Source organism: Coffea eugenioides, chromosome 10, assembly GCF_003713205.1.
Source record: "Coffea eugenioides isolate CCC68of chromosome 10, Ceug_1.0, whole genome shotgun sequence".
NCBI lineage: Eukaryota > Viridiplantae > Streptophyta > Magnoliopsida > Gentianales > Rubiaceae > Coffea > Coffea eugenioides.
Window position 1 is genome coordinate 6,929,897 of NC_040044.1, and position 12,251 is coordinate 6,942,147.

General features: G+C 35.3%; 1 protein-coding gene across 7 annotated transcripts; it reads right to left on the reverse strand.

Annotated features, from left to right (window-relative positions):
* Window positions 1–5,244: 5,244 nt before the first annotated feature.
* LOC113749223 (uncharacterized WD repeat-containing protein C2A9.03) lies at window positions 5,245–11,699 on the reverse strand. 7 transcript variants are annotated; one of them, XM_027292900.1, is made up of 9 exons: window positions 11,511–11,699; window positions 11,207–11,374; window positions 10,954–11,121; window positions 9,992–10,078; window positions 6,752–6,886; window positions 6,557–6,667; window positions 6,346–6,437; window positions 6,157–6,262; window positions 5,245–6,064 (listed from the first exon to the last, which is right to left on the reverse strand). In XM_027292900.1, the coding sequence occupies exons 2-9, from the start codon at window positions 11,351–11,353 to the stop codon at window positions 5,564–5,566; spliced, it is 1,347 nt and encodes a 448-aa protein (XP_027148701.1). In that variant the 5' UTR covers window positions 11,354–11,374; window positions 11,511–11,699; the 3' UTR covers window positions 5,245–5,563. The 7 variants fall into 7 exon arrangements, with proteins under 7 accessions (XP_027148701.1, XP_027148703.1, XP_027148707.1 ...); XM_027292902.1 differs by lacking the exons at window positions 10,954–11,121; window positions 11,207–11,374; window positions 11,511–11,699 and adding an exon at window positions 8,879–9,010 and having other exon boundaries at window positions 9,992–10,080; XM_027292906.1 differs by lacking the exons at window positions 10,954–11,121; window positions 11,207–11,374; window positions 11,511–11,699 and adding an exon at window positions 8,207–8,270 and having other exon boundaries at window positions 8,948–10,074.
* Between the last annotated feature and the right edge of the window lie 552 nt (window positions 11,700–12,251).

Here is a 12,251-nt window from a genome sequence, read left to right on the forward strand (position 1 = left end):
AAATTTAAAATTCAATTTTTATACATATGTCACGGATTTAACACAAATAGTTTGGTTAAAAACACTAGTTGTATTAACAATAATTTTATTTGGAGAAAATCCCTCCATCTTTTGTAAAATCTGCTCTTAATGCAAATTTGTCTTTGCATTAATGAAGTTTTCTTTTCTAACAAATAAGACAAGAAAAAGAAAAAGCGGACAAAAAAAAAAAAAAACCCCACAATGCAAAAAGCAATACACTTTCAAAATGGTGAATTAGTGGCCGAAAATCAGAAAAGCTAACTGATTTTTCGTACTCAATTTTCCCCCATAATTCCAAGAATTCAAAGAAAAGAGTTAACAAAAAAAATGTAAGTTGGAACACGTAACTATCCTTGACAGAAATCTGTCATCCATACTCAAAATCAAGCAAAGATTGCTTGCTGGCATTAATGCATACTCATCTCTAGCAAAAAGCCCAGAAATTTCTGAGTAGTCTGTTCTTGTCATTTTCATAGAGTCCTCAATCCTCATGGATATTGCAATTTGATTTAGTGGGCACTCTGCTTTCGGATTTGAACGACATTATCACATGAGAGATGCCCAACAGGCCATCCACGTTTATCAATTCTACTCGAAAGCTTTTCGAGTTTTGGAGATTTTTCTGGGGTCGAGGAAGGGGCCAAGTCCCCTTGCTTAACTCCTCTAGTCCGCTATCATGGACATTTCCCACCATTAAAGTTCCATATTTTTGTTGATAGAAAACAATATTTTTTTTTGGCGGGGGGGGGGGGGGGGGGGGGGGGGGGGTCAAATGTCATCCTTTATATAATAGTTAGATAATAATTACAGAAATAATTAGAGATAATTGTCAACTACCAGAGAGTCAATGCATAATTAATAAGTGGTATGGAGAAATGATCGTTTAACCTAATATCATGACTAAGTTTAACGGTGAATTTTGTCAAACCATGACTAAAACAATTGCATTCTTCTGTATTATAGGTGGATGATTAACACCGAAAAAAATCTAATCAAAAGCTCAATATCTTCTATAACTACATCTAAGTATGGGCTTCTTTTTTTTTCTCTCTCTCTCAAATTTTCAACACCAACAGAGCAATAAAAGGACAAAAAAAAAAAAGCTTCTAAAACAAATCTTTCCCAAAATCTTAAAAAAAAAAAGAATTTGATTAGTTTATCCTAATTAAAATCCCAAAGTGATCATGTATATAAATATGCCTAACGAAGGTTCGACAGAGTTGGGAAGAAACAAAAAAGAACTAAATAAGGCCTAGCGTGGAAAAGTAGGATTTGGATTACATCAATTTATAGAGACCTTTACTAGCTGAAATATCTTCATATTGAATTGATGGGTTACCTAAACATCCAAAAGTAGGCCTGCTCTGATGCGTCTAATCTCACAAAAATTGTTCTTGGGATGGGGTGGTTAAACTAATAAACAGGTTACTTTCATGACATGATGAGTAGTAGTAATTGACAATGCACTTATAAGCTGGATTCCGGGCTTCCAATCAAAATGCAATTAATCAATTAAGCCAGAGTTTCTTTTTTCTTTTACTCTGATTAATGATGAAAGAGAGCTTTCAGTCATTCACTTATACCGCATTTAGAAAATTCCATCATGGCATGTCTTCGTTGCAAGTCTCAGCCAGCTGTGGATCACATGATAAATAATAGTACTCTATATTGATGAGAATACGTATCATGACATTACTGATTTAGGTTATTTTTCACATTTTTAATGCTATGAATGAATTGCTTAGACGAAATCCTGCACGAGCCTTGCTTGGGGCAAGGACCTTGATAACAACAGAGGACCAGCTCATCAATTTCTCTAGCCCTTTTTTTTTTTTTTTTTCACATATATAAGAATCAGATTTTATCAACGGCATTATTGGAAATCGTTCAGCACAATTCAATTTGCATCACAAAAGATAAATTGTTGCAACTCCTCTTCGCGCATGTTACAATTGTCTCGTCTACTAATCAACTATTTTAAGTTCCAATAACAACAATGAGATCTACTGAGATAGATCCAATATCCAAAAAATTCAACTCAAGTCTAACAACAGAATAAGAAGAAAAAATAAACTACAAAAAGATCTAGCTCATGTGATAATGTTCAAAATATCAATTGAAATATCCAAAAAACAGTTCATAAAGGAGAAAATAACAATTGACACGAAATGAACACTCACTTTTGCCCACGCAAATATTAAAGAAGATATGTGTGTGTATGTATTTTTCTTTTCTGTCTTCACAACTTGTATTACACTAGTACACGGATAAAAACAAGTTAGCTACTTTAGATCATTGCAAACTAGGCTGATCAATTTGAACTAAAAAGAAAGTTTGAACTAAATCCTTTAGTGCCCATGGAAAAAAAAAAAAAAGCCTTACATTCATAGAAAAGATTGAATAGCATATTCGCATGGAATATGTACCTGGTCAATAATTTTTTGTTTTCATTTGAACAAACAAGACTTAAATCAAGGAGAGTAAGATGATGGAATTATCCCTTTCATTGTTTTTAATTTTTCTTCGACTACCGGGTTTTAATTTCGACGTCACTTGGATCCTACTCTAGTTTTGGCTACGATTGCATTTCTGGCCTGAAATAACAGAATGAAGCCTGATCTTCACGGACGGGAACCATTTTTAAGTTTGCAGGGCCGCTTTTTACGTCTCGTCAATTGACCTATTTTAGTCGGCCCACAAGTCATTGGATTCCAATACGGGTATCCGTACGTATGAATAATGGAAGACCCATGGAAATTATTTGTATTGCGCCCAGTATTCAACTTAGCTAGTGGGGCAATTATTTATGAGTAACCCCTTCCTCTTTCCCTTCTAAGACCTTGTAATCTCCATTAAAACCAAAAAATAAAAAAAGAAGCTATTTCTCATAATCATATCAAAGAGCATATGAAAGGGAGCATACCATTATCTAACCGTCTTTTTTTTTTTGGGATAGAAAGTAGATTATTTTTTTTTAAAAAATCGTCCAGTACCAATTGCTTTACAAAATCTGGAAGTTATAATGAGTATTTAAGCGTCTTAAATCAATGTTATTATTTCTTTTTCCACTTCGATTATTTATGTGATCAATAGCATACCACGTATTTCCAAACAACTTATAAGTACCCCCTTTATATTTCAATTGAAGTAAACTATAGAAACTAAAATAATAATATGGAGAAATAGATAGCAGCATCACCACACACATGCAGAAACCACTTTTTGCTGAAACCTTGTGTTTGGATTGTATTTTTTATTATTTTTCATGGAAAAATTACTGTAACAATTTGATATATGTGAGGGAAAAAGGTGATAGGGAAATGTGATCACGGAAAACGATAATATTTTCCGACGGAAACAAGCAATCGAAGCAAATGTTTAGATTACAAACTCGGTCCAAGATTCAAAATATGGTTGCCTGATAGGAGAATTCTACCACCTCCGAGGCCGAGGGGTCTCATTTTCAAACCGACTTCCCTCAACTTCCCTTCATTTGATGCAAAACAATTGGCCAAAATTTTCAGGTACGTGGAAATTTTAGAAGCATGTCTCCATCATTCTTGAAGGTTCATCTTCAACATAGTACAGCTCCACTCCAACTGCAACATCTAGGAGTGTTCCCATTGTTACATTCATATAAATTCCAATCAGATGGGTATTTCTTCTATACGAAGAAAAAGGAAATAGTAGCATTTTATTCTGGTAATTTTGTCAAGTATGTCGGCAACGTTCACTACCAGTTCTGCACTAGGGGACACTGGGATTCATCACCTGCATCCGTGGGTCATTTTCCGGGTGGCCATTAACAGCAATTGAGAACTATATACAGGTGGAAATGAAGCTGGTCAAAGATCCTAATCTTTTTAGCCTTGACATGTATACAACCAAGCACATTGTAAAGGATCTAATTTGCTTTATTTCTTGTCAAGTTTCTTTCTCAGACAAACATGTATTGTTTCCTTCTTGGGATGAAATTGTTGTTAAAGCAAACAAATGGCAAGCAAGTCTTAAAAGACTCATGGACCACTAAGACACAAGCCAATTTGGACTTGGTCTTTAGCCGAACAGTGATACTTGACAACGTTAATCACATCATAGATTGAGACAGAAATGAGGTGTTCATACTTAGGAAAGAACCAAAAATCGGATTTCAATAAAACGGAATTCAAAAAAATCGAAATATAATGTTTCGTAAAATAGCTCGAAAAGGGACATTAAAAATACGCCATCGAGTTACCAATAATGCAATTATCAAAAATTTTATAATATAATATTACATACATACATATACATATACATACATATATATATATATATATATATATATATTACTAAATATAAGAGTAAACCTTATTCCCAATACTAAATACTAATTACTAACTATAACTATACTTGGAAGTCGAATTTGATGGAAGTTGACATGTTGCAGTTTAGCTTGACAATGTCATTTAGAGTTTTTGTTTATTTCAATATTGATTAAGGAATTGAAATTATGAGTTACGATTATTATGAACCTAATTTTTTTTTGTATATCATTGTTTGAGTTGAGTTAATGGAATTTTGTTGGAAAAACATATGGGATATTATTTTATTACAACAATTTTTTGAAAAAATCATCTTTGACATTTTAGGTAATACCGAATTACTAATTCTCAAAATCCAATTTTATGAAACTAAAGTTTAGACAGTAATCTGATATTTGTCTTAAAAAATCAATTTCTAAATTACTCAATTTTTTTTTTTTTTTTTTGCTGAGTTCCCAATTACCGGCAGATGAAGACCGCTAGAAATGACCAAGTTTACTGTGATACAAATTCAAGAAACTTCATCCGGTTTTCGCATTCTAAAAATATCTGATTTTTTTTAAAGCAAGGAGCGTACATTTTCTTGGCTTTAAAGTTCTTACTTTTGACAGTTTTGGTATAGAGCGTGTTAAAAATTTACTGCTTTTAAACTACTCCAGCACATTTGTGATCCCAAACTACAACAATAAATTTAGCTTTAGAAATTCGAGGAGAAATGTGGTTATAGAAAAGTTCACGGCAATTACTAGTCTATTGGAAGTCAATTTACCTTTAACACAGAGGTCTGAACCCTGGCTTTTTACGAGAGATCCTGGATTAGCTCCTACCAAATTATTGAAACAAATGCATCAAATCTTATATTATGCTCGCCATGAGTGCACTAAAGTTCCAAACTTACGAACAGAACAGATACATCAAATTCAAACAAATTAACTACTAATGCTTTTAATTAGTAATTATCAACCTGGATTACAAAAAGACATCGTATTGCTATTACATCTGCAAAATCTTATAGTATGCTCGCCATGAAAAGCGAAATCAACAAAATTTCAAAGAAGCAAAATTCAAAATTTCAGAATGGATAAGTATCAGTCAGCTAAAAGACTGACACTGGTCCAAGTACCCTTCTTCAGAGAGGTCACTTCTCAACATATGTTAATATAAACTCCTTTAGACTGGACTGTACAAAAGTATTTACTCCCATTAATTAAACAACAAACAAATCCTCCCCTAGTGCTTCAGAAGATGCACTCCAGGTATTGATTATAACGTCTCCTGTTGAATTCCAGTAAGCTACCGTAAGTTCTATCTGCGACTCCAATAAAGAGAGCTTCTGTGTCGGGACTAAAGGAAACTCCAGCAATCTCGCCAAACAAATCAATTTCTTGTCCCTCCGCATATTCTGACTTTGTATCAAAGACGTGAACGAAATCAGCTGGTTCAGCCATTGCCAGGAATCGGCCATCAGATGTGAACCGTATAGCCCTGATAGCCCCCATTCTACCCTTGAGGACGCAGACTGACTTCGATAAGTTTCTGATGTCCCAGAGTCTGCAAGTCGTGTCCTGGTTTCCAGTTGCCAACATCCTACCATCTGGATGCCAAGCCGAAGCAAATCCATAGTCTAGATGCCCCTTCAAGGTGCCCACAACCTTTCCTGAGTGTGCATCAGCAATCAAGCTCTCAGGATTGTCCCCGAGGACAGCAAGTAATCTACCATCTGGACTTACAGAGGTGTTCTGGAAAAACCATCACCACACATATGTAAGAAATCTCTGCATGACATCAAACGAAAAATCATGTAAAGAGCTAACGAGAAAAAGCCACTCACATTGACTGACCAAGGAAATGAGAATTTACTAATGCAAGCAAAACTGCTGGCATCAAAAACCCGAACTTGAGCGTCATTGTTTGCAGTCATAACTCTCACAAGTCCACTGCACCACACATTTAGTACATCAACTAGCTGCAACACGATCACAAAAATCCCTTCTAAAAGGAATAGGAATGAACTTCTTACGTTGGACTTTGGCCTATGTCAACAGCATTTGTGATGGCATCTTCGTCTGTTGTTATTTTGGTGCAGAAAGTAACGTCAGGTTGGTTGAGGTACTGTTAAAGCATAAGAAACAAGTAATATACCCTGATCCAACTAAAAGAAAAATAACCCAGGTCCCAAATAAGGCCACAAATAGAGGAAGTATTAAAAAAATTGCTAATCTGCTATTTACCTTGCAGATAAGCTCCCCTCGAAATCCACCAGCAGCCATTAAATTGTCTTTGACGGCCATAGTGCTTATCTGCACTCTAGAGACTGTCTGAGACATAGATCCAGGGCATTTCTGCAGAATAAGCAAACTCAACTAATGAGTGTCTAACCAAGTTAATAATAAAGGAAACAAGCCGATGGCTAGAACAAGACCTACCAGTGAGGGCACAATTGGTTTAGCTACATTCAACACTTCTTTGCCTCTTCTCAGAAGAGAGGACCAGTGCATTACTGAGTAGCTTTGCATTAGGTAAACATCGTGCTTTGATGTTGCTGATAAAAGATTTCTGAGCTGAAAGGATTGACAGGTGCAAAAACATAAGCAACAAAATTGAAACACTCAACAAAGCAATTACCTATGTTGAAAATAACTGTCAAGACAAAGGTGAAAGATAGTCTTTGTTTCAAATATATGAAATACAACACACAACACTTTAGACCTAATTACAGAAGCAACAGCTCACATATATGAATTAGTCAATGTGAATGAACTTTACTATATCGTCAAAAAGATTCAGCCCCTGCAAACACTTTTGCTTGGGTTATCCTAAGCCTAGGAGTCAATTCTTAACTCAAACCTAGGTTTGCTCAAAATTTGATCCATATTCCTCAAAAAGTCTAACAGACTGAAAGGTAAAAAGTGAGAAATGATTTCACATTTTTTGAAGACTCAATGTCCAAAATGCAATAAACACAACAAATAGTTTATAGCAATTCTTAAAGATTAAAGAGACTCCAACAAGTAAATCTGGCCAGCAAGAATTAATAGACAGAATTGTTACTAGACCAACAATTTCAAAAGAAATGTCAGATTTTGTCACAGTAAAAACGTCCAAGAAAAGTAATATGACCACGGAGTAACATCTATACTAGCAACAACAACAGTCCGAGTTACACATAAAATTGAGAAAATTTCAAATCTGCCAACCAAACTAAAAAAGTGAATAAACTCTCTACTCTCTGGATTATTGACCAAAATATCAGTTCAAAGCAACCCACACAAATCTACGAGTAACAGTCGCGATACAGCTACAAATTTACTGATCGTTAGATATACGTAGAGAAAAAAATTCTACCATACAGATAATAGGATCTGAAAGACCTCACAGATCAATGATACAAATATAGCTGACCAGGCAGACTGACCATCTACACGAATAAAAACCTAAAACTCTGTCAAATCACGCATCATAAGAAGTAGACTCATCAATGTTCCAAGCGCAACCATCCAAAAAAAAGAAGATAGCGTCCAAAAAACTTCAAGATTGCAAGTATCCTATAGATCGGAATCCATGACTTCCACAAATCAGAAAGTGAAAACCATATCAAATATTTGCCAAGTATGCTGTGCCTGTGCAACTAGTAACTCACAAGGATATACGCTCTAGATTAACAACGCAAAATACACCATATAAAGAACCAAATAAAAAAAAAAAAAGAGGAGGAAATCTACGTCTGACATGCACGTTGTCATGCATTGCACTACTGAATGCAAAAGCTCCAAGCAACCATATGGCCTGTTGACATAACAAACTACATGGCTAGTTCACCAATCAAGTATTCATATTTACACACCGCCCCTTTCAATTGCTCAAATATTTCCCTACCATACCATATAAAAAATGTTTCCTTAAGGCGCCAGCTTGCTCAGACACAACTGCCACCTCCTCCTAAGGCTGAAATGGAGATAAAATAGCAATCCCAGAAACAGAGGTTAATTAAAGTAAAAATAAGCAATCAACAAGACAAATATAAGAGCCACATGACATACAGATGATTACAAATGAATTTGTAGCTCAAAAGAACTTTTAGAATGGCATACAGATCGTTTATCAGCAAAAGGATGCAGCACAAACCACTATCACTTTTGTGCACAAGTCTGAAGCAGGTTATACTTGAAGCTAAACCATTAAATAAATTAATCAAGAACTGTTGATACACACACAGAGGAAATAGATTGACTTCCAGCAAATTATTCACTGAAAGCAGGAGCCAGAACTTTTCCATGTCAAAGTTTCCAAGACAACGAAGACTAAACCCACAAAGAAAGGCAAAATATGCTACATGACTACAGTTAGGAGTAAACAGAGTTAGATCCAAGTTTATAAGTGCACGCATTAATACTATATAACAAGAAAAATGGAAAACTTAAGGCAAAATTAACCCAGAACCTTGCCAAAGTGCCCCAAACCTAGGGCATCCATACAACAAAAACCAATCAATGAAAGCACATCATCCACATGAATGAAAAGTTGCAAATTCAGCAAAGCCAAGTCATACCCACCTCAAAGGAACTTGGCATAAAACCATTAGGCAGTTTAGTAACCCAAAATTCCCATCTATAACATTGTACCTTCCAAATAAAGATCCTCTAATATTATTAATGTTCATGAGATACTTCTGGAGTGTTAATGATCTGCACAAAAACGATTCATTAAATAAAAGTCCTGGTTCAAGGAAATCTGAACCAGGCACAACAGAGAGTATGCAATCATAAAGATATAACAATTAACTAACGTAAATTAAAAATGGTTAGTGCATGGTCAAAATTGCTGCTCTGTATATGATTGGCTACTTGACAGAGAGAGACCCTCTAGCTATGGAAGTAGGAAGACAAGGCTGGCAAAATCCCCATCCAAAGAATCAGATCAAGTTATTCTATAAGAAATAACTTACAGTTAAAATATTAGGAACAATAATCAATTTCACTAGCTCGGAGGACCCAACAAGCATTGTCATTATGTTGGCATCTCACCCTAATTTTTCCCCCCTTTCTTTTTGCTGAAATGCCGCTCAAGCATGAGTTAATGATAGACGTGATTCACCATTACTATAGCATGTAAACATTCCATACCTTCTAAGAAATGAGGAGAGAGAGAGCTAAATTACACTCATGCATCCACAAAGCACTATATTAGTATAAGAATACCTGCAAAACTACAATTCTGATTGGACCGTTCTAATAAATTCCCAAGAGAATTAAGAAGCAACCACTTTTCCCCTTGTAAAAGCAAATAACAAATCAAGAATATAAAACAGGAGATCTCAAAATGCAATTAACTAAGGATGTTTGCAGAAGAACAAAAATGAATATTTGCTTCACACGCTTTCACTACGCTCTGTTACATATTTATTTACTTTGGATAAGTATATATCTAGTGAGGATTTACTGAACTGAGAGTTTATGAAAACTGCGGTTAAGAAACAAACTGAGCCATGCGATTTTAAGAAAAAATCAAAAGATATCCCAAAAGGATGATTCATCCCCCTCTTTATGGTGATATGCAACAACTAAAACAGTTCCAGAGGCTTTTTTTAGATGTCATAGTACAAAATTATTACATTCAGGGTCCGCAAACAAACGTCACTAACTAGAAACTTTAAGTTATGCCTTTACCTGGAAGTGCACAATTGTTGACTTCACAAGCCTTGTATTGAACTGAAAATCGTAAAATTTGTGGCCTTTCTCCACTTCCTTGCACTCCTGCAACCATCAGGAAAATTTTAGTCACAAAACCAACTTAATATTCAGAGCACAAGCAAGGGATGACAACTACATAGTAGCATGTAAACGATCCTATAATATTTAAAACAAATCTAGCAATTCATAGCTATCATGTTGTCAGTAAATAACTCAAGCCCAAGGCTTTAGCCGCTTGTTACTTGGTTAAAATCCAGATTCTGACACCATATGTATTTGGGAATCGAGGAAAGAATCAAAGTTCTGCCCAACAAAAACTCATGGATGCCTGGTATCAGTTGCCCAGGTATCAGAGAGAGCTTAAAAAAGAGACTTGAAAACATTAAATAACCATCTACCAGCGTCAAGAAACCATATGAATATGATGTCTCTAAACTAAGCTTCTCAGATTCCATTTCTTTCCCTATTTTAAATTGCCCCCACCGCTAAAACATACAATATCTCAGCAATTTAAAATCCAAAGAAGCATAAGAATCAAATAATCGGCCAGTAAGATACCAAATTCCATTGCTTTTTATCATTCCTTCCAATTTTTCTACAAAATTAAATCTCACCATATACACATTTACATCCAACTTCCACGGATCCCGGCCATCCAACAAAAATATACACAAACTAATGCAAGAAAAACACCCTTTTGAGTGAAATAATTAATATATAAATGATCCGCCAATAGAGAAATGAATATAAACTAAACGAATCCAAGCAGCTCATGTATGATCACGTGTGCCGGTTTTTACGATGAAAGCAGACCATTTGAAGCACAACCGTTAGATTATGTCGGAAAAAACAAGCAAACTCAACAAGCAAATTTTTTTTTAAAAAAAAAAAACAAGCAAACTCAACGAGCAATTTTTTTTTTAAAAAAAAATTCAAACCTTTTCAAGGTCTTCACGAGAGAGTGAGAGGTTTTCATAATTCTTATATTGCTTCAGCCTGGTCTCGCGGTACTTATCTCTAGTAAAGTTCATCCGCTCCCAGGGAATCCCTTGTATATCCTTCCCATTTCTAGCTTCCACGCCTGAGGTATCAGTCTTCGGCTTACTCTGCAGAAATCAAATAATTATTCAGCTAAACCTCCAAAAACAAGAACCACAAAACGAAGAAACAAAAAAGAAAATTAACTGTTACCAGTTCGAAATCTTCTTCAAAATCGGAGTCTAAATTGTCATCATCAACATCAGCAGAAGAGACGGTGACGTCCTCGAAAGGATTGTCTTCGAAATCAGCATAGTCATCAACAATGTACTCAAGCTCATGGTTCTGAAAATGCTCCATTTTCTATTAAATTTCTCGTTCCTGCAACTCATTATTTCAGGTACACAAATGGGAAGCAAAAAACAAAATCAGATAACAAAATTAGACAACAAATGTTACTGCTATCAATTACTAACAGAAAAAACAAATACCACAAAATCCAGAAAACTGAACTAACCTTGCTAGGAATTACTAGACGTAAAAGAATGAAAGAGTGAACACAAAAATCCGCAGGCAGTTTAGGAATGGCAAAGGAGGAGATAACTATACAGAAGGTAATTTATTTTTTTTTTGGAAATGGAAAGTGAGGATGGGTTTTTTTTTTTCCGGAGAAGAAGACGACGACGACGATTGGGAGCTATGGCTTTTGTTGCTAAACAGCGAGAGTGATGGAATGGTTCGGCCACCGGTGGGATACTTATAACGGAGAAGGAGAAGGCCCAGGTGAAACCGCGGGGATGGTTGGTAGGGCCCAGCGAGTGCTCCATGTGCTTCGATTAAAATCGTTTGTCGGGTCTAATCTATTGGTAAGGTGTTGGGGACGTTAACTTATAACTGACGGAGGAGACAGTTACCGTTACTAAGGTTTTTTTTTCGCTTTTTTCTCTTTTTGGATGCCCGATTTGTTGATTTCATTGGTTTTTCTTTCTTTTTCCTTTTTGACTGCGTTTACTGTGACAGTGATGGCTACTTTTTGTTTTTTAGTCTAATGTGAAATATATATTTGGAGAATTTAAGGGATTTTGGGAACCACGTGTGGATCTAATATTGGCTGTTTGGCAAAAATGGCAATTGAGAATGAATTCTTACAACTTTAATTCGGGAGATTTTTTTGTGGATTCACTTTTGGTAGCAAGAAAGAATATCTATACTATGCATATAAAGTGGAACCCTGAGTTTTTGTGTAATATTTTTTTTA

Excerpts from the sequence above, each read along its gene's own strand:
- LOC113749223 (XM_027292900.1), bottom strand. The coding sequence starts at position 11,353 with ATGGAGCATTTTCAGAACCATGAGCTTGAGTACATTGTTGATGACTAT. Across the intron at positions 11,122-11,206 it reads TTGAAGAAGATTTCGAACTG|AGTAAGCCGAAGACTGATAC; the intron begins GTAACAGTTAAT and ends TGATTTCTGCAG. Across the intron at positions 10,079-10,953 it reads CTCGTGAAGACCTTGAAAAG|GAGTGCAAGGAAGTGGAGAA; the intron begins GTTTGAATTTTT and ends TGATGGTTGCAG.